Source organism: Pygoscelis adeliae, unplaced genomic scaffold (genome assembly GCF_000699105.1).
Source record: "Pygoscelis adeliae isolate BGI_AS28 unplaced genomic scaffold, ASM69910v1 Scaffold127, whole genome shotgun sequence".
NCBI lineage: Eukaryota > Metazoa > Chordata > Aves > Sphenisciformes > Spheniscidae > Pygoscelis > Pygoscelis adeliae.
In genome coordinates, this window is record NW_008825208.1 from 5,859,387 (window position 1) to 5,882,080 (window position 22,694).

The 22,694-nt window shown below is 37.5% G+C and overlaps 2 protein-coding genes across 2 annotated transcripts in view; one reads left to right on the forward strand and one right to left on the reverse strand.

Moving 5' to 3' along the window:
* Nucleotides 1-414: 414 nt before the first annotated feature.
* On the forward strand, nt 415-20,520 carry SMC2 (structural maintenance of chromosomes 2). The gene is made up of 24 exons (XM_009328998.1): nt 415-582; nt 1,498-1,647; nt 2,362-2,484; nt 3,429-3,467; nt 3,656-3,766; nt 3,939-3,983; nt 4,493-4,726; nt 5,409-5,558; nt 6,229-6,462; nt 7,345-7,504; nt 9,457-9,574; nt 10,361-10,499; nt 10,747-10,866; nt 11,188-11,392; nt 11,973-12,108; nt 13,105-13,229; nt 14,070-14,263; nt 14,557-14,700; nt 14,962-15,156; nt 15,711-15,911; nt 16,759-16,875; nt 18,226-18,386; nt 19,250-19,397; nt 20,296-20,520. Exons 1-24 carry the CDS (start codon nt 415-417, stop codon nt 20,518-20,520), a joined length of 3,642 nt encoding a protein of 1,213 aa, XP_009327273.1.
* Nucleotides 20,521-22,098: 1,578 nt separating this feature from the next.
* KIAA0368 (KIAA0368 ortholog) overlaps nt 22,099-22,694 on the reverse strand; it is a 67,871-nt gene continuing 67,275 nt past the window's right edge. The window contains exon 50 of the mRNA XM_009328999.1: nt 22,099-22,694. This exon is cut by the window's right edge and continues 2,279 nt beyond it. The gene's annotated coding sequence lies outside the window, so the exon portion shown is untranslated.

Below are 22,694 nucleotides of genomic sequence, written 5' to 3' on the forward strand. Positions count from 1 at the left end.
CCCCTTCTGCCGGGTTCTGAAAGATCCGTGCCTTTCCCTTTCCTTCGCTGGCTGATGGACTAACGGCCAGCTTTGTGAGAAACCAGGGTTATGCCACAGTCTTCATACAGATGTCGTGATGAAGGTTGCGTAAAGTCACGTCGCTTAAAAATTTGAAGTACAGGTTATTGTTGGGATGCTTCCTGGGTCCGGGGTCTACTCGGAATTTTCCCTTTATAAATGCATAATGTTTTTGTTGTAAAAGGCATGTGTTCTTTCTATTTTCTCACACATTTAGCTGTTTGTTTGGCATGCAGTATGATTTGTTTGCTTTTTTTTTCTTTTTTGTCTTTGAAATTTGTAGGATTATAATCCAGATACCTTTCTTCATACTCTTGGGAGGAATACTTTGCAGGTCCCTTCGGAACAGAGAAGATGTACATCAAGTCAATTGTTCTTGAAGGATTTAAATCCTATGCTCAGAGGACGGAAGTCCGTGGCTTTGACCCATTGTTCAATGCCATTACTGGCTTGAATGGTAGTGGCAAGTCCAATATCTTGGATTCAGTCTGTTTCCTGTTGGGAATCACCAATCTGTCTCAGGTAAAGAGAGAGGATGCATTTAAGAAAAGTTTTTCTTCTGTCAGCAACGTTTCATATTACTCTCTTGAGTAATCTCTGATGGAAGACCTGAAGTGGTGCTTCTATCAAAAAAATAGTTTTATTTATTTGGATTTTTCATTACATAAAACTGGTTCTCTGTTGTTCTTGCTCATATTTACATTAAGATTGAATTACAATTTCATCAATATACTACAGTAGCTCAAAGTATGCAGCTTAGAACATTAGGCTAAAAATACCCACTTAAAAGGTAGCTGCTTCAAGACAAAGATCTTTTTCAGCTAAAGGCACTAACTTGTTTATTTGTAATAAACTTTTTCACTTCTGGATTGGGTCTTAAAATTTGGCCAACTGGTTCATCAGAAGAAAATAAAAAGCTGTTTTTCATGCAATGCCTGCTATTTAAAAGATGGTATATCTGCTTTACTCTTATAAAAAAAAATTGTGTGCACTGAGATCAATTAGAATCTCTGGCTTCAGGTGATTTTTTTATTCCCCTCCTTGTAATTATAGACAAATCCAGCAGATCTCCAAGGAACACTTTCTAATTCATTTCCCTCTGAACTGCATTATGAATAACAAATGCTCTTTAAGTAAACGTACTGGTGACTGAACTAGTCGTCTGGCTTTTTTTTTTTTTTAAACATCTATTTAGTTTTTGCCAGGAGTCTCGTGCAGAAACAATTAGCTGGCTCACTAAAACTAGACTGGCACACTCTGCCTGTGGTTTTACAACACTAGCACCTTGCAGCTCCCATATGTCAGTCTCACATGAACTCTTAAATCCACAGCTAGATCTGCATTTTTTTCATTCATTTCTCCAAAACCTACAGTAGCACATTTAAGCTGTGTAATGAATTTCTTTCAGAAATGCATTTATCTTTTCCATGGATTTAGGTGCGAGCTTCCAACTTGCAAGACCTAGTTTATAAAAATGGGCAAGCTGGAATTAATAGAGCAACTGTGTCTATTACCTTTGATAATTCTGACAAGAAGCTAAGTCCACTGGGATTTGAAGCTAATGATGAGATCACCATCACTAGGCAGGTGAGTCTTTAATATCTGTATTGCTTAGTTACCTATACACATTTTTACCATGCTCAACAGAGTGACTTTTCAAGAAAAAAAAAAAAGGTTATTTTTAAAGTCCCTGAGTTTTTGCAGTTGAGGCAGTACTTCTACAGTGTAGTTAGTAACACAAACTGTAGAAGTAAATCCAGTGTACTAGACAAAAAAAATTGGAATTACTTGGGAAATTAGTTTAATATTGTTAAATGTATTATATCAATAATGTTTTCTATGGACTTGTACAGAAACGTAATAGTAATGGAATAATGTTCCTAAAGCAAGTTATAGCTTTCTATTTTGTGACTTTTTTTTCTCCTTTCATATTTTCCTCTTAATATCTGAACTTTGTGTTAAATTTGGTCTCCAAGAACAAAGAAACCTTTATCTTTCTGATGAAGATGTCTCCCAAGTTTAAAAAAAAAAAAAGTGAAAATTTGTGGTTTGGAAATTTTCTTGTCAATATTGCCCTCAGTGACTGATCTTTCTTATATTTTAGTTAGATATTTCAAATGTCTTCAGTCCAACAAGATCTGTTTTGATGTTCTGTATAGTATGCATATATATGTGTATATGCAAAGATTAAATATATGGGATTTGCTCAGATTTTTTATTCATTATTACAGTTTATATTCTCATAATGTCAAATCATTTTTAAATCACTTGGAATTTCTTCCATTTCTTTTCCTTCTCCAGGTTGTCATTGGAGGCAGAAATAAGTATCTTATCAATGGTGTGAATGCTACCAACACTCGCGTGCAGGATCTCTTCTGTTCCGTTGGACTCAATGTCAATAACCCTCACTTCCTCATTATGCAGGTATTGTGTGCATCTTTATAAAATCCAAAAAGAATAGAAGTTGCACTAAATTTGAGGCAGGTTGGATAGTGGAAGAACATTTAATTTCCTAATCAGAGAAAAGCAACTTCTTGTCAAGTAAAAATCAAATGTCTGTTAAGTAGTTAAGATCTCCAGTACAGCATAGTTTGACCCTAAAACACGTGTCTTACAGCACAAGACCTCATGTAGCCCTCACGTAGCAAGCTTTTTCTAAAACATATTCCAATTTTCCTTTTTGTCTCTTTAACAGATAGGTGTTGCTTTTATTATTATGCTAAAAAGACAGAGATTTTCTTTCCTATTATGTGTGTTCTATGTTAGTATTTTGAATGAAGTTGATAAACCTGCCGCCTTAAATCACAATTAACAAAGGAAGAGCTGACCAATTGAAAGGACCCTTATAAACATCAACACAGGGACTAGACAAATCCCTGACATGTTTGCAAGGAATAATAAAACAGAGCAGGATTTACTGTTTCAAATGGAACTGTCACAACTTGTGGGGGGCAGGAGGGGGGGGGAAGGGCAGTTTTGCACCTATTCTGCTTTCCCCTAGTTACATATGAGCTAAATCTCCAAAAAGCCAGTTTATTATTAAAAGCTTATTCAACATCAGCAACTCAGTAAGACTCTAGAACAAAATATGCAGATTACTTCTTTAAGATGTAATCAGGAATGTGGAGCCTAAGATATAAGGGCCATTTCAAGCTTGCTACCTGAAGAAGTGACTTGTTTGAACTTTCAAGAACAGAACAATTGAGTAAACTAGATTATCCTTGTAGCGCAAAAAAAAAAAAAAAAGTTTGAGCTTATAATATAATGTATAAAAATGAGTGGGTTTTTTTGGGTTTGGGGTTTTGTTTTGTTTTTTTACTATTGCATGGTACACAATCACTATTCTTGTTTTATCTTTCTGTCACCAGGGACGAATTACGAAAGTTCTAAATATGAAGCCACCAGAGGTAAGAAAGTTGTGGGAGTGTTTTGTCTTAAGTTTTACTGATTTGTTTTGAATGACAAGAATCAATATTTTGGGGGGGACACAAAAAAAAGGGTATCGGAGGGAGATGAGAAGTTCCACTGAGTTCTGAATTGAACCTATCTGACATAAGAAGAAACATCAAATTTTTGTTGCATTGCTTTATTTTAGATTTTAGCTATGATTGAAGAAGCAGCTGGTACTAGGATGTATGAATGCAAGAAAACAGCTGTCCAGAAAACCATAGAGAAGAAGGAAGCCAAACTGAAAGACATTCAAACGGTACTACATGTTGGAAAGTATACTTTCTTTTCTATTTGTTAAAGATAACTGAATAACTAGTGTAGTGTGGTTTTTAATTATATTTCATTTCTGCACCTGGAACTAGATATTCATGCTTAGACATATGAGAGTTTTAAAAATCTGAATATAAATGTTCTGTTTTCTGTTTCAGGTCTTAAATGAGGAGATCACTCCAACGTTACAGAAACTGAAAGAGGTATGGAAAACTTAGAAGAGTGGTAGGGCCCTTAAAGTACTGAAAAAATACTTTCAGCTACCCTGGACCAGTATGTTGTGGCTAAAACAATAGCATGTTTTCAAGTTTTGTAGAATCTTTTGAGAGAGATCAATTTTTTCTTCTGTCCAAATACAGAAAATGTGACATTCAGGATTTCCAGGAAATCCTAGAGGGCAGTGTATGGAAAAGGAAGAAAACAAGAGAACTAGATAAAAATAAAAGATAAAAACATATCTTAGTTCTTAAAAAACTTGTATCAAGTGATATTTCTGCTGTACAACCAATTATACAAGTATTGTTTTATCTAAGAATTTCCTAAGCAGGCCTGCAATGTACAATACCGAATATATTACTTAACATGGAGAATCCTTCCTTTTATCTACAAATAATAATGTTAGTAGAAGTGCGTAGAAGATGTCTATAACAGTCCTACTTAATATTATTTTTCCATTAAATGTTAGAGGTTTTTTTAATTGGTGTCTTTTCAGGAACGATCATCCTATCTAGAATACCAAAAAGTAATACGAGCAATGGAACATTTAAGCCGCCTCTGTATAGCTTATCAGTTTGTTCTGGCTGAAGAGACAAAGGTATCCTCTGCTGAAGCATTAAAGGAAATGCAGGCTAATGTAGAGAAGCTTCAGGAATCAATGGCTGAAAGTGAAAAGAAGGTGAGACAACTTAATGAAGAAATAGCAGAGATGGAAAAGAAAAGGAATACGGTAAGTGAGAACAGCGTTGTGCTCATCTGAATATGAGGAGTTATATGAGAAGGGAATTATTTTTACACATAATATACCCTTGAATTTTTATCTTCTTCTGGTGGGTTGTTTATAGAGTATGCACTGCTCACTGTCATTCTTAGCCGTTGTCTAAAAGACATCCGTCTAAAGTTTTCATTTGTCTGAAATGCTTTACTTCCAATCTCTGTAAATTAATAATAACTAAAGAATAGAAACTGTTTGCCCTCATGTTTCCACTCTGTGCATTCAATGGTAAGTTTTGCCAGGATTTTTTTTCTCCCTTTTTGTTGATGTCTCAGAAGAAACACACTTCAAGTAGGAAACTCTTGTTCAATAAAAATCAGTACTGACCTCAGTTTTGGGGGCAGTAAATTTGGGTAGATACAGGATGGCCCATAGGGTCTTTGGATGCTTAAGTGCAGCTTTTGTTCAGGGACAGTGTCCCATGATATGGGATGATGTGGGGCTTCAGCAGTGACTTCAAGTTAGTTTGGATTTCAGAGGGAAGAGATATTCTGACCTGTTTGCATTGCAGTCTAACTGCCTGCTTGATCAGGTATTTATCTCTTCTTCTACATATAGCTGTGAACAGATGAAGAAATACTACTAATACTGTATCAGTTTTTTAAGCTAAATTAAATTTCCTTTTTTCTGATTGTAGGAAGTTGGTGGTACACTCCGTTCACTGGAAGATGCTCTTTCAGAAATTCAAAGAATTAATACTAGAGCACAAAGTGCCCTTGATCTCAAGAAGCAGAACTTAGAAAGTGAAGAGAATAAGTATGAAGAACTGGTAAAAAGTATGGAGGAGGTAAGACCTTCGTATATAATTTTCTTTAAACACTAAATTAATTCAGATTGAGGGGGACAGCTGTTTTTTCTTACCTATTATGATAAGAAAAATCCTATGATTGGCAAGAATCACATCAGAAAAGCAGAAACAAATGGTAAGGGCATTGTTTGATTTGTGCAGGATAGGTAGTAGGTTCCCATTGGTTTCTAATGTGATGCATATACAATGAAAGTGCAACTCTTTATGGTTACCAACCTTCTATTAAGCTCAGGAGAAAACCCTATAGCTTTGAAAATATTATGCTCTCTGGACATGTGGTATTCTTAAAATTAAAGGAGACATTTCTGCATTGTGTATTTCTGACAGTTGATTTTTTTTCTATGCAAGAGGAGCACTGAAGAATACTTTACTTTTTAGATATGGGGAAGAAAGAGCTATTTCTCCTAGTTCTTGGGCAGTTGTCATCTCTTCCTGTATTTAATCTTTCTGCAGATCTTCAGTGCCCTCATGGGTCAAGTACGCATTTGAAAACATGCAAAGACAAATTGTAAGATCACAAAATCTGACAAAGGGTCATAGAAATGTAGTTGATGAAACTACTCATAGCTCCTCATCTAAACAACATGAATTTAAAGTTAATGGGACTCAGATTCTCTCTTTTTTGTTTTTGTTCTTTGTTTTGCTGAAGGATGCTAAAGCATTAGTGTCAAAGGAGAAAGAAGTAAAGAAGACGGAGAAAGAACTAAATGCTTTACAGGAAGCAAGTGAAAAAGATGCAGATGCTTTAGCTGTAGCACAGCAGCATTTTAATGCTGTGTCTGCTGGGTTGTCCAGCAATGATGATGGGGAAGAAGCTACTCTTGCTGGGCAGATGATGACCTGCAAAAATGAAATCAGCAAGGCAGTAACAGAGGCTAAACAGGTAAGAATAAAAGCTCTGCTTGTCTCAGACTAGCCTTCCTGCTTCTTTTCTAAATTGTCTGAAAACCAAATGACAGACTCTTGAAAGGTCAGTGAAAAGATTTGCAGAATATCTATGCAAGATATTTTACAAGTTGGCATATGTATTAAGGTAACTTTTTGATAAAACAGGTCATTAAAAAAAAATAATCCTTGCATAAATATAGACAAATAGGCAAAAGCTATAACATTGCTGTGAGGAAGTATAGAAACTGGCATTTGAGGCATAAAGTAGGACTCACAGTAACCAAATGACTGATGGTATTGGATAGGAAGAGATTAAGACTGCTGTCCATGATATGCATTCATACTATTGAGATTTCTACAGTAAAACTTAGTGGGATCAAAATTAAGATGCTTGAGACCGTGAATGGAGAGTTCAGAAGAAACTGTTTTCTCCTCAGTTAAATTGTATGCTAGCAACATGACTGAGACAGACGCTGCTTCTTTTGTCTTTAAGATAAGAAACCTCTGCTGGGGTAGTTCTCACGGTGGAATTTAAATTGTCAAAGTTGAAAGTGCACCTTGCTTGTCTCACTTAAGGAAAAACTCTTCTGGGAAAAATAACAAGGACAGCTGTGTCCCACATTATTTTACCTTGTTTCTTCTTGGACTCTATTCATGTGCTAATATGAGTTATTGTATCCAAATACATGATTTATGGTTTTGTTTCCAAATCACCTGTGCCCTTACTTTCAAAAGCCAAGGCTGCTTTGTGGCATTTCTGCAACCAGTGGAGACTTTTACAAATTATATGAGCACCTTGTTAGTGCAAGTGTTCTAAATCTGCACCTGCAAGATTCTCTGAAGATCTTCTGGTTCTGTATTTTCTTACTCCCTACAGGCTCAAATGAAGTTGAATTTTGCACAACAAGAATTAAAGACAAAACAAGCTGAAGTTAAAAAGATGGACGGAGGCTACAAGAAAGACCAAGAAGCACTTAAGGCTGTCAGAAAAAAAAAAGAAATACTAGAGAACCAAATGAAGAAGCTGAACTATGAAGGTCTGTACAGACTTCTGGTATATAATTATGGGGGAATCTGAAAAGGAATATGGAAGTGTGGTGGGTTGACCCTGGCTGGCTGCCAGGTGCCTACCAAGCCGTTCTATCACTCCCCCTCCTCAACTGGACAGGGGAGAGAAAATACAACGAAAGGCTCTTGGGTCGAGATAAGGACAGGGAGATCGCTCAGCAATTACTGTCACGGGCAAAACAGCCTCAACTGGGGAAAATTAATTTAATTTATTACCAGTGAAATCAGAGTAGGATAATGAGAAATGGGAACAAGCCTGAAAACCCTTCCCCCCACCCCTCCCTTCCTGGGTTCAACTTCATGCCTGATTTTTCTCTACCTCCTACCCCTGAGCAGTGCTGGAGAATGGGGAATGGGGGTTACGGTCAGTTCATTATGCATTGCTTCTGCCACTCCCTCCTCACGCTCTACCCCTGCTCCAGTGTGGGGTCCCTCCCATGGGAGACAGTCCTCCATGAACTTCTCCAACGTGGGTCCTTCCCACGGGCTGCAGTTCTTCATGAACTGCTCCAGCGTGGGTCCCCCATGGGGTCACAAGTCCTGCCAGCAAACCTGCTCCAGCCTGGGCTCCTCTCGCTCCATGGGGTCATGGGTCCTGCCAGGAGCCTGCTCCAGCGTGGGCTTCCCACGGGGTCACAGCCTCCTTCGGGCATCCACCTGCTCTGTCGTGGGGTCCTCCACGGGCTGCAGGTGGATATCTGCTCCACCTTAGACCTCCATGAGCTGCAGAAGGACAGCCTGCCTCACCATGGTCTTCACCACGGGCTGTGGGGGAATCTCCGCTCCAATGCCTGGAGCACCTTCTCTGACCTTGGTGTCTGCGGGGTGGTTTCTGTCACATATTCTCACTCCTTTCTTCCCGCTGCTGTTGCACAGCAGTTTTTACCCCTTCTTAAATATGTTATCACAGAGGTGCTATCACTGTCACCGATGGGCTCAGCCTTGGCCAGTGGTGGGTCCGTCTTGGAGCCATCTGGAACTGGCTGTGTCGGACACAGAAGCAAAGGAAAACAAAAAGATTTACTCTCTGCTTCCTATCAGCAGGCAGTGTCCAGCCACTTCCTGGGAAGTAGGGCCTCAGTACGCGTAGCAGCTGGTCTGGAAGACAAACGCCTTAATAATGAATGCCCCCTCCCCTCCTCCTTTCTTAGCTTTTATTGTTGAGCACAGCTTCATATGGTATGGAATATTGCTTGGGTCAGCTGTCCTGGCTATGCCCCTCCTAGCCTCTTGCCCACCCCCAGCCTACTGGCCGTTGGAGGGACAGCCTTGATGCTCTGTGAGCACTGCTCAGCACTAGCCAAAACACTGGTCAACATGTTCTAGAAATACAAAGCACAGCGTGATGAGGGCTGCTATGGGGGAAGTTAACTTCATCCCAGCCAGACCCAGTACAAGAAGGAACTGAAAAACCAAGTATGCTGCTTTCATGCACAAAGAAATTTCTCTGGTCAAAGCTCTGCAAGCTCTTGTCTTCCACAGATAAGAATTTAAAATAATTTGATTTTATAAACTTTAGGCCAAATCTTTTAAAGTTTGATGGAAAATTTAAATTCCATCTAAAATTTAGTGGAAAAAGTGACCAACCACCCTATTCCTTCCTGGTTTTCCTACCTAAAACAGTTCTTAAAGTTCATTTTTCATTCAGGTAACATTTGTTGCAGAAGCTATTCAAAACCGTAAATAGATATTCCAGAATGACATTCAGAGAAGCACATTAGACTTTAAACTCTTTCTTTGCATGTTTGGTATTGTGATGGTGTTAATTTATCTAAACTGGAAATTTACAAAGAATTCTAGAAAGTCTTTCAATTAAGTATTTTCTACCTATATGTAGATAAACAGTGTAGCATACCAATTTTTAAGCTAATAGATTTTTGTGCTGTGGATGTTTGTCTACTTCTTGTGTTCAACTCCTAAGAAGAGAAAGAAGAAGCCCTTTTAGCAAAAAAGAAGGCATTGGCTTGTGACATCAGCCGACTGAGAGAATTGCATGAAGGCTTAATGGCAAAGTTTCCTCATCTACAGTTTGAATACAAGTAAGATCTCAGTGTGATTCTAAAAGATGTTTGAAAGTGCTTTTTGGGGCATTTTATGCATGGCTTATGGGACTTGGAGTGTAATTCCATTAATTGCTTAGCTGTTGCTTTCCTTTTAGTGCCAGTGAATAATGACTAATTTACCTGCGATGCAAGTGAAGGGGGGGAGAGGGGGGAGGGGGGAGGTCAGGAAATGTTAACTGAATTAATGAACAGCAGGGAAAGTGATACAGTCATTCTTAAATGACAGCCTTATCAAAATCACTGGAATTTAAAAGTTTTGTATGATGGTGTTTGCAAGCCATAACTCAACTTCAGTAGCTAAAACCATAGAATACAAAGGTCTAAACTGCAAAAATATGTAATCATTACTTTTCAGAGTCCTGCCTGAGGACTGTGAGTAGACTTGCTCTGTGGAGGTCAACATTGTATCTGTCTCCACCGATGAAATATATGTATCCCCAGATTTATTTGCTTATGTAATAATCAGTCTGAACATATTCCTATAGCTGTGCTAATAATAGGACCCATAAAAATCAATTGAAAATTGCATGAACAAATTATACCAAAATCAGGAAGGACATTCTTCTAATGACTTTATAGCTGACTATTGGGAGGTCTCTTGCCCTGAAGTATTTAATTCAACCATTTTCTGTGGGTTTTTCCTGATAGAATTTAGAATTTCTTATACCAATGTAATAAGCAGTATGAGTTTTTGAATATAATTTTTTTAAGATGTGTGGGAGAAAAATAAATGTGATTATCATAATTTAAATTTATTTTAAGAGATCCGGAAAGAAATTGGAATCCAAACCACGTGAAAGGCCCTGTTGGGTCTCTTATCACTGTGAAAGATCTATCCAAAGCAAAAGCCCTAGAAGCTGTGGCTGGAGGGAAACTCTATAACATTATTGTGGACACAGAGGTATGTTTATTACTTTAATACAGAACTCTGAATGTTGAGATGAGGTCATGCGATTCAGGGTTAGCGAGCATGTGCATTGTTACTGAATGCTTAAGAGGTGGTTTGTACCCATGTACATGTTTAAATTAGGTCAAGAGAGTCATGCATAGTTACTGGCAACAATATATTCCTCTTGCAATGCCCTATTGTCTTACTTTACAAAATCAGTTATGTATTCAGGTATGCTTTGTAACTCTTCTCATTTGAGGTTACTGGCAAAAAGCTCTTAGAAAATGGTGAACTAAAGCGTCGATACACCATCATTCCACTAAGCAAAATTTCAGCCAGGTGTGTTGGACAACACATAGTCAAGTTGGCCCAAACGTTGGTATGTAAATAAATACATTATTTACACTATTTTGCTTGTGTTCCTTTTTCATTTTGTTTCTGTGCTAAAAACATGGGCTTCTTAATGGTTATACTAATAAGAATTTCTATAGGGTTTGAGGGTATCTTGATTTTATTTTTTTCCTTTGTATCCTTTCAGCTATGCAATGTTTAAATGGATATTAATTATTCCTTTTTTAACTGAAATTGTTTTAAAATGTAATGATGGTTTTTAGAAACTGTTTTTATCAAGAGAAGCAAATTAAATTTGAAAACTCTTTATAACTTAAGGCATACTAATTGCATTTCATTTGATTTCTAGGCTGGTCATGACAACTTGCATTTAGCCCTTTCTCTAGTTGAATATGAATCTGAACTGGAGAAAGCAATGGAATATGTCTTTGGAGCAACACTGATCTGTAATAACATGGATAATGCTAAGAAAGTGACCTTTGACAAAAGGATAATGACAAGAAGTGTTACACTTGATGGAGATATGTTTGATCCCCAGGGCACTCTGCATGGAGGCAATTGCTGGTTTTATTCATATAATAATACTGTGTGTCTGTTGATTTGTTTACTGCTCTGCATGTTTTTTATAAAAATGAACAGTAACCTTTTTGTTTAGACTTATACTGGGAATAATATTATCTGTTTGAGCAAAGATTTGTCAGTCTAGAGCTGAAAGAAGATTGATTAGACTAAGAAATAATCAATGGCAAACTTTGCATAAGGTAGTTTAGATTTTAAATACTTAAATCTTATTTGGCTGTGTAATCTTTGAAGGAGAAATGCTTTGAATTCAAGCACTTTTTGAAGTAATTCATAATTAATTTGAGATAATTTCATAAATTATGAAAAGTTAGTTGATTTCACCAGAAATGCATGTGTAGTATTCGAAGTCTACAGAACTAAATTCTGTAACAGAGGAGGTAGTCTTTTCCACTGAGAATTACTATAATTTTAGCTTAGCTACCTTTCTGTTTTGTAACTAAAACAAATAATCAACCTGCATCATTCTTAACATTTAGAATTTGCTATTTGCCAGTGGTGAATCCACTAGTGTAATTCCAATTAGCTTGACTTTGCTTTTTTCTCACTGAACAGGTGCGGGCTCACAAGCTGCACCAATATTGTCTAAACTTCAAGAAATGAAAAATGTTGAAGTAGAACTCAAGACAAAGGGATCTGAACTTGAGACTGTAGAGAATGAGCTGGCAAGCTTGAAGATTGTTGCTGAAAAGTAAGGTTTGCCCTATAAAATGTCTATCATTTCTTCTATGTGACTGAGTAAATGTAATATAAAGAAGTATTTTTGGAGGGCATAGGTCCTGTTGATAATATAATATGCAGAAAATTATTCCCTTACTTGTCCCTTTCCCCCCCAGTTTAATCTGTACAGCAATCAACAAGCAAATTTAGTTTTTAGATAACACATGCAAGAAAACTTTGTTTTGGGTAATACAGGGAAAAAAATGGCATACTATAATGTATACTTGAAATCACTTGAAATTTTCCAAGTTTCGTGAAGTCCACTGAAGAATGGATCTGTTCCAGTCATATTTTGTAACACCCATACAGAATTTCAGTTTCTGATAGCTCTTATTTTTCTCCCATGAAAATATAAAGATACTAAAGGGGAATATCTGAGTGATACTAAATAATTTTAAGTATATTTGATTTTCAGCTACTCAGTTACTGAAGATCTCTTTAAAAGACAGAATATAAAAATATGCTCAGTCAGTTCTGTAAAAATCCCATAAGGAGGTAGTGTTGTGTAATACGCTATGTACCAGCTGAATTTATTTTTCAAATTGTTTTGAAAACGTCCAGAAATATGACCAAAAGGAAGAAACGAGTTTTGCTTTTAGATATTTTTTTTTTCTTTAATGCTTCAGCCTAGCATGTGGCATGCTGCTGGTTGGAAAAACATGAGCTCTGAATTGTTGCCAAATTCCATGTGTTGCATTTGTTTGTTTTTTATGCAACACCTTGTCGGGGCTGCACAACCAGGAGTTACTTACATATCTACAAACTTCACAATTGTGATTAAATCAATTATATCAGTCTTTCATGCATTTAAGCTCATTTGTCCTATGGTCATCATAGTATCTCACATTAGACTGGGAATATAAGTATTTCTTTATCTACTTATTTCTATATCTACTTATGTCAACTTTGAAACTGAAGGGCTGGGTACCGCTTTTTATAGCAGTGTATATCATTACTGTCTTCAAAGGTACCGGCAACTGAAGCAGCAGTGGGAGATGAAGTCTGAGGAAGCAGAGCTGTTGCAAACGAAGCTTCATCAAAGTGCTTATCACAAACAACAGGAAGAGCTGCTTGCCCTGAAGAAAACCATTGGTGACAAATGTGTTCTTAATCTTTTAACTGAAAACTAATTGCTGAGAATGAGATGGATATTTGGCTGTTTTAGCAGCAGAATCTCTGCTTAAGAAAAAAATATTTTTTGCTTTGAAAATGCTATCTTTATATTTTGTAATATGTAACAAATACAGAATCACAATAGACTTGCATAGAGGTGATTCACATAAGGTTGGTCATTCGTTTGTAGTAAAGGTTATATTCTTATTAAGTATTTTATATACTTTATAATAAAAGGAAAAATGGCTTTGCAGGGAAGTTTTAAAATAGATTTAATCCAATATTTGAGTAATCTTTGTTTTTTGCAAGCCATCTGTTTCCGTAGATATTTAAGGTTAGCGGTATAAACAGTTTGTATAACAAGAAAGCATTGGAAAGAAGTACTGTTTATATAGCTAAGGAAAAATGTAAAAGGAAGCAAATGCAGCAATAAGTAAAACATCTAAAGAAAAAAGATGGTCAGAAGCGATACATATGTAGACATAGTGTTCCAGGGATGAGGTGATATCTTATTAGGTATCCATCTGATTAATTACTTCTTGATCATGTGATCTGGCATATACTTGCACCTGTCAAAAAAAGAAAAAAGGCTTATTTTCATTAATTTTAATGACTGGTTGTCTATTTGGTGCCCTACCAATAACTGGTAACAACAGCACACTGTCTTAAATCATTGAAATAGCTGACTTCAGTAACTAGCAAATGTACAACCACTTTTTTCTGTTAGAGGCAAAGACAGATTTATTTCAGTTGGAGTTCAGGATGTAAATTTAAAGATAAGAAAAATGCCTGATCTCAGTACTGTACTTCTTGATTCAGCGGAGTGTGAAGAGACATTAAAGAAAACTGAAGAAAGCCAAAAGAAAGCAGAAGATAAATACAAGGTATTGGAGAATAAAATGAAAAATGCAGAAGCAGAATGTGAAAAAGAACTAAAAAATGCCCAGCAGAAACTAGACAGTGCCAAGAAAAAGGCAGACGCTTCAAGGAAAAAAATGAAAGAAAAGCAGCAGGTAAAACTTAACCTTTGTTGGGAATTTTCTCAATGTCAAAAGTGGTTGCAGTGATCAGAAAGTTTGATTCTCCTGAAGTTTTAATACTGTCAGTTTTGGAACTTAATATATTACTCTGTAGTGACTGATGTAGAAATTGCTGCTGCTTTTTTTTTTTTTTTTTTTTTTGGTGAGAGTGCCCCCTTGCTGAAGAATGGGTACTGTTAATCTTCCACAGCATTTACTACATCAAACTGAATCTTAATTCTTTCCATTTAAGTGTAACTGTAATAAATTTGAAAACATCTCTTTAGGAAGTTGAAGCTTTAGTTCTGGAACTTGAAGAGCTAAAACAAGAGCAGGCCTTCTATGAACAACAGATAGCGGCTGCAGATACAGCAGTCAAATCCTACCAGGAGCAAGTAATTGCTATGGCAGCTGAAGTGTCTAGGACAAAGGTAAAAGTGAATACTGTGTTTCATTATCTGTGTTGATGTTACTGAAAATATGATCCCCCTAAAGCTCAAATTATAACGTGTATTTTGTTGTTTGGATTTTCTTGCCAGCACACAATTATGTTTAGCCGAATTATTATTTTTTGGCTTTGTTACCACATGTGAATTTTTTTCTCCTTCCTTCTTGTGTCCTTTTCTTCTAACAACTGTCTACCACCAGCCTTTAAAAGACGCTAATAAACGGCTGTTTGATTTGCTTTTCAGGAATCTGTAGAGAAATCACAGAAGGAGCTGGCCAAGCAAAAGGAAGTAATTGTGCTGCAGGATAAAGCAATTAAAGCCAAATCTGCAGAGGCAGTAAAATCCAGAGAACAAAATAATGAATTGCAGCTTAAGGTTAAAGCATTAGAACACCAGATTAACAAACATCAACAAGAGACCGCTGATGCTGCTGCCAAGGTATTTCAGAGCTGTGCTTTTCCTTGCATCTTGTGAGCAGGAGTGGTTATTTCCCTTGCCACATGCAAAGGAAATAGCCTTTTTTCTTCATAAGCACTGTCATATTTGCAGCTTTTGATGTGAAAAGTTTTATCCCAGGAGGAGGCGGTGGAAATTGTGAGTTGTAACAGAGCTTATCAGTACAGACTAATAGAGAGTAGATCACAGTGAGAAGGTGCTCAGTGAGAAGAACATTCTGATTGTATGGACAAATTAGGTAACTAATTAAAGAAGCTAATCCAGAGATTCAGTGACAATGGCTTAGTCCAGATACAGAAAAACCTGTTCCAAGTAATGTGATGGGAATATGTGAAAGCTCCCTTAAAATCTTCGTTCGTCTACAGTCTTGGAAATCACATGAAGCATTGTAAAGGTATACACCTGTGCTGCATTGGGATAGAAGAATTAATGTTGTAGAGTAATTTCAGGATGTTGACTCTTTTTTTTTTAATTACTTTTTATTCACATTTGAGAAGGAAAAAAAAAAAAGCCTCAACATACCTTCTTGTTTACAGGTGAACAAAATGCTGAAAGAGTATGAGTGGATAGCTTCAGAGAAACCACTTTTTGGTCAGCCAAACACAGTCTATGACTTCAAAACTAACAATCCCAAAGAAGCAAGTCAGAAGCTGCAGAAATTGCAGGAGAGGAAAGAGAAGTTGGGAAGGAATGTGAACATGAGAGCTATGACTATGCTTTCTGAGACAGAGGAGAGGGTAAACATTCTGTGCTTTAACCTTTAAAGATTGGGCAGGTTGGGTATATGGTATTATGTATAATGTAACTTTATATTTTCACATGCTCTGTTTCTGAATACACCCAAAATAAAAATAAAACTAAATCTTCATGAGATAGCAGGAAACCTTTTGTTAGATCTTTTATACTAATCTTACATTTTTGAACTATTCTCTTGTGCATTAGTTTTCCAGGTTATGCATAATCTTGCCTTTGGATGGTAAAAAGAATAATTTCATTCTTCCCTACCCCAGTCCATCCTAAGTCGGCAGCAGCAGCATTAGGCAAGCTTTGTGGCATCTGTTACAGTATCTGAGAATGGCATACTTTTACCAAAGGTTGCAGATCAAAAAACTGTTCATCTTGAAGCATGATAGCTTGAAGGCATTCCAGGGTTGTCTCGAATTCATCTGTATCTTGAGGCTATTCCAGGATTGTCTCAAAACTGTCCACTGATTGACACTTCAACTTTTCTAGTACTGTTTCATGATTAGAATAGGCCTGTTCTTCATATCAGCCTCCAGAAACATCCTTTCTTCTATGGAAAGGCAAATGAAACATGATTAACTTGGAAAGGAGGTGCAACTTTCAGAGTAATATTGGTCTTCCCCTTTGCTGATTGTTGAAAATTCTAGTACTTTAATTTGCAAATAATATCCTAAAACTTAAATCCTTCATACAGCTAAATGAATGCTTTGGATTTCAATCTTGTGGTTAATAGCTATTTCACAGTTACAAAAATGATAAACAGTGAAACTGTAAGATTAGCACAAAATGTATTTGAGCACGAAGTTCATTGAAATCAATCTTTTCTTTTCATTGTACCAGTACAATGACTTAATGAAGAAAAAAAGAATTGTGGAGAATGACAAGTCAAAAATTCTTACAGCTATTGAAGAGCTTGACCAGAAGAAAACTGAAGCTTTACATATTGCTTGGAAAAAGGTATGACACTTGAAATCTAATCTTCACGTTAGCAGAGGATCAGATTTATCTTAGATTAGTGTTTTGCATATTTCCATGGGAAAAAAGAAAAAAGGGTCTCTTTCCAGAACTAACTTCCCTTGCCTAGTATTTAAATTACAAAACAACCACTTCATTCCTCCTGTTTCACCTCACTTTTGAGAATAAGACATGAATTCTCTGAGAATTGTGAAGATACAGTTAAACCTGCAAAACTGCTTTTCCATTCCCTTTTAATGCTCACAAAAATTTCAGGAACGTTAAGCTACTGGCATGCTGAAATCATTGTCTCTCACATGGAAGTTGGACAAAACAGTGATACAGTCTACTTTTGTTTGCTTAAACCAATATTTGACCAGAGTTAAAATCTTCTGGTTCTGTGTAGCCCCGTACAATGTGGGGCTGTAGACCTGGGCTACTGTAACTGTCACTGGTAGGATAGGTGATACTGGAATAGAGCAACAGGTGATTTATGTTTCTGTTATCTTAGCACTCTGCCTTCTTACTAGTTCTCTCATATCATTAACTATAACAAAAGTATAAAGTTTTCCTTTTCCCTTTCTACATGGAAAGCTCTTGAAACATTCTTCTCTGCTGTACCAGGAGAACTTGTACTTTTTGGCTTTTGAGAAGATCAATTATATCTAAGATTAAATTGCTCACAAATGAAGGTTTTAATTATTACTGCCCATAATGAAGATATCATTGACAAAGTGGTACATTTTCATTGCAAAATCTTGTTCAGCAAAAATTACTGAATTGTATTTAAAAGCATCATGGGTGGCAGAATAAATGCATTCTCAGATACATTCCTTGACCTAGAAAATCTTAATCTATGTTTACAAAGTGGCATCCCATCCAATACTTGGACATTGCTTAAGTAATCCTGGGAAGAAAAGGAGTGGGGAGGATGCCAGTGTGTGCCTCTTACAAGGTGCCTATACTGTTGATAGTCCTTTAATTGGGAGAAACCACAACTTACCAGTTAATAAATCTGAGGTAGGGCATAACCATTTCCCTGGCTGATAGCATAAAGAAGCCTTCCAATATTTCTTTCATTTGATCCCGTTAAAATGCTTAGTATAAAGAGTCCTGTGTGTATATATATATATCCCTTGGTGTTGCTTCTCTTTTCAGTACAGAGAAAATAAAAGATTCCATATGCTAATATTTTCTCACTATCCTGTATGTGCTAATCTTCAAGATCTAAGAAGTCATTGGGTTAAATTGGGCAAGACATCTAGAGCACAGTGCAGCTTACCACTAAGTTTTTAGCTGTTTGTGCTCTTGATTCAAAGCACATACATACATCTTTTATGGTCTGACTTCTAGGTGAATGAAGACTTTGGTTCCATTTTCTCAACACTTCTACCAGGAGCCAAAGCTATGCTAGCGACCTCTAAAACCCAGAATGTCTTGGATGGTCTGGAGTTCAGAATTGCCTTAGGAAACACCTGGAAGGAAAACTTAACAGAACTTAGTGGAGGACAAAGGTTGGTGAACTTTGTGGGCGTTTTTGTTTGTTTTCCATTGCAGTTGTGTATATAATTGATATGACTAGCTAATGACAGTTCAGAAGAGCAAAAAATGAATCTGTTCCCTAGTCAAGTCAGGGACTCTGTCTCCTTCCAACCTGACTTAATATTGAAAGCATTATTAATTCAGTTCAGCTCAAAGAGGAATCCGACTTAGAACGATGCATTACTTGGCATACGATAACAAACAAGACTTTACTTTATGGAGAAGTGACCAAAAAAATTAACTGAGTGGTGAGAAAACTGCAGTTAAGTCTAGGTACTACTGAGGTACCGTTGAGTTAAATGCTCCAGCCTTTGAGTTGTAATCTCAAAAATCGATATAGACAAGTTCTGCCCCAGTGTCAATGTAGTGTCATGGTGACAGTTTTCTTCTCCAGTGATTACAGCTACTGTGTAGGGTACGTGCTTCTTCGCAGCTTCTAAGGAAAAATCTAACAAATTGAAAAGTAGAAACAGATTTTAGGAAGAGGTGAGACAGAGGTACAGAACTTTCTAAAGGACAGAATGCTTCAAGAACTGTACGTTGAAAAACAGCACTGCAAAACTCAGGGTTGAAAATAGGTCAAGCGACAGCATGATTTTAAATATCATCACCCAACTAGCCTGATCTTCTGATAGAAGAGTTATCGGCCTTCTGGCCGAAGGCTTCACATTTTGAAATCAGAAGTTGTGGCAGAAGCTGTCATTCTGTCTCTTTGGAACTCATAGCATGAATCTGCTTTTGAGAGAGCATTTTGTTACTACCAAGCAACTGTCTTCATAAGCCAAAGCCTCTGAAACAAGAGGGTAAAACGTGACTTTCTTGTTCTCTATATTAGATCATTGGTGGCCTTGTCCTTGATCTTAGCCATGCTTCTCTTCAAACCTGCCCCAATTTACATCTTGGACGAAGTGGATGCAGCCCTTGATCTCTCTCATACCCAGAATATTGGGCAGATGCTTCATACTCATTTCAGACACTCCCAGGTATGATCTTGAAACTATTGTGATCACCCGTTAATGCATGTCACTATTTTCAGAGGCAGCCTGCCACTGAGGAGTCTCAGCTGCTCAAGTATTGTATTCCAGAGATGTGCGTTGTATTTCTGAGTTGTTTCAACTGGAAGTTACACTGATGATACGGCAACTGTGAAACTCCCAAGCATTACATTTTAATGTAAGCTGTTGCTGCAGTGGCTAAAACCCAGGTCGTACTAGGGTAGAATATCTGTGATATGATCAATTTCAGGCATGACCCACATCCTGAATTTTTTTCTTTTTTTCTTTTTTTTTTTTTTTTTTGCTAGAGTTCTTTAACCTGAGCTTTAAAAATACTTTCTTTTTGGCCCTGTTGAAATAAGCCAGGCTCTAGTGGAAAGAATCTGTATTGCTGTGGCCTGTGCATGAAAAAATATGTAGAACTGAAGAAACTTACTACTCTGAGTGAAAGGCAGTACCTATCTCTATTTGGTGGTAGGATGTGACCTTTCCAAATTATGAGAGAGAGGAGGGGAACATTTGTTACCAGTACTGTAAAATAATTTTAGGCTATAGGGGCAATATCTTTAGGCTATGAAAGATCCTGCATTCTTGCAAAATTCATGGCAACGTTTTTTCCTGTGATTGATGCACCATGAACAGCTGTTCTGTGTTGTGGCCTGTATCCCAGGCCAAGCGCTGGGATATGGACGGAGCCGCGCATCGTTAGCTGCAGAAAATGTCTGGCCTGCGGGTGTACGTTAACCTGCTCAGCACGTTCTGTTGGGCTTTAGTTATGTTTAGAATATTTTTTGAAGAATCCTCTTTTTAGAAGCCTTGTCCAGTGTTGTTTAAAAGTCTTTTTTTGGATGGCAGCATTTACTTTAAGCTTTCTGGTTTGTTTTAGTTTATTGTGGTGTCCCTGAAGGATGGAATGTTTAACAACGCAAATGTCCTCTTCAAGACCAAGTTTGTGGATGGTGTATCCACTATTGCAAGATACGATCAGTTTCAAAGCAGAAATAAGGCACCTGCCCTCAAGAAAGCCCAGAAAGGACCTAACAATGACAAAAGAGGACCTGCAGAACCAGGAAACTTCACTGACCCTTCACCTGTCGTACCAGCTTCTTAGGTATTCTCTGACCCCAGTCTATAGGTAGGCCATGAAGAAACTCTCTGACTTCTAACTTTCTGTTTTGAAAAGTATTTTTAATCTTGAAATACTACTCCTTTATGCTTTAGCTTTAAGTTCATATCCACAACTCATAAGAATTGAAATTCACAGGAGGCTGTTGCCTGTACTATTAGCTGAGCTGGCCACATTTATTCCTCTTGGTGTCCTGTAAGTAATTCCTGCTATCCTTCTGTAAGCATTTACACATAAACATACATAAACAGTAGCTCTGTAAGCTCAACAGCAGGAACTGAAGCCTCTGAATGAGGAAAATCTGATTAGACTTGCAGTGTTTACAGCATTCAGAAAACCTGTTGCAAACTGTAAACGCTGTCTTTGTCCCCTGTTGTCAAATACCAGCAGAAAGTGGCATACTAATTTTTAAGCTACTATAATTGGTTTTTAAGGAGCGAGGCAACTATCAGCAATTTTAACTCCCAAGTTATTTTTCTAATTTTTGCGGCACTGATGTTTTTATCAGTAAATGTTACACCATGAGGTGTAACAGTTTATGTGCTTTCCTTCCTTGACACTTTTCATTGAACAGTGCCTACTCAGAATTAAACTTTTCTCAATTTTGAACTTCCTGCTGCGTTTCTCAAAGTTTATTTAATTCTGTACTCTATACATATACATTAGAGGCAAGAGAAAATCTAAACATTTTTAGACAACCCGATTTGTCTTTTTTTTGTTGTCGTTTTCTTCCATTTCCCTTGTCTTCCCTTACCAAAGAACCCAAGTAACGTTATCCTGCTGCCTTCACTGGCCAGAAATATTTAATGCGTCTGTGCAGCTAGCGCTCAGATGGCAGAAACCCAGCGTTGGTCACAGTGCCACAGAGGTGGTCTCTGCTCGCCACAGCAAGCTGGGGCACGGGAGAGGGATGCTGGCCCACTGCTCGCAGTGGTGAGGCTCCATGTTTTGGGGGTGTAAGGTCTGACAGCGTTCATCTTGCCAGATGATGCTTCAGCCATAAAGTTTGTATTTATTTGCTCGCTCTCCTCTGCTTAGCTGATTTTTTTTTTTTTCCCCCCTCTCCTTCTTCCTTTCAGAATACCATTAGGAAAGTAAATGTGATTGAGGCTGGTTTGGGGGGGTGGATGTGTCCATGTCTGGAATATTTTGAAGTGTTAAGTTCTTGAATATTGTTTAAATAAACTTTCAACCTCATGGCCTCATCTTCCATATATATGCAAATATAATACATACATGGAATATAATTATATACGTTGGGTTTTTTTTACGTACATAGTATATATGCACACATCCCATAACCCTGCCTGGCTGCAAGAGACCAAGCTGTTGGCTTAAAAAACAAATTCACATAGTTCCTCCTAACTGGACGCTGTCACTTGTAACATGGCCACCTTCAGCCTGAAGAGCTGACACTGCAGACCAAGGGCTGCGTCGGTCAGCGAGCGGCCCGAGGGCGGGTTGGTCAGCGCAGAGCAGAACACAAAGGTGCACTTCAAATCTGGAACATGAGAATACTGTAAAATACTCAAGAGTGGGAGAAAAAACCACTACCAGTCACTTCGAAGAACAGGTCATGCAGCTTTTATTTAGTTTTACCTTTTTGGTAAGCAGGAGGGGTTTCTTTCAGTCAGACCATTCACATACTTCGACAGTACAGATTGCAGTGAATGTGATGGAGATCTCGCAACATTAGAAAACTTTTCTCAATATACATCCATTTAAGCAACAGCTTGTAGGTCAGAATGGGAGTGCTCGCGTCAGTCTGCGCACTGCACTCCGGGTATACAAAGCATTGCAGCAGCACAAGAAATGCCCCCGCTGGGCAAAGTACAGTGTGTTTTACATAGTGCAATCACTTTCAGAGGAAAAACTCTAGGAAGGCCACATCTATTGATTTATTTTTTTTTTAATCCTGTCACATTTACAAATGCGAGGGGGGTAGAAATCAAACCTCTGACTCAATTAGCTTTTGTACAGGTAGGTTTTGTGTATAGGCACGTGCTTTAGAGAGGAGCTCTGAATCTGTTCTGTAATCACGAGAAAGACGACATATTGCTTTGTGATTCAGAAAGCGTTATACCATCTCTAACCTTCCTAACACTCTTGGCCAGAGCTGTTAATCCAGCTGTTCGTAGAGTTCCTAGAATACGCTCTTC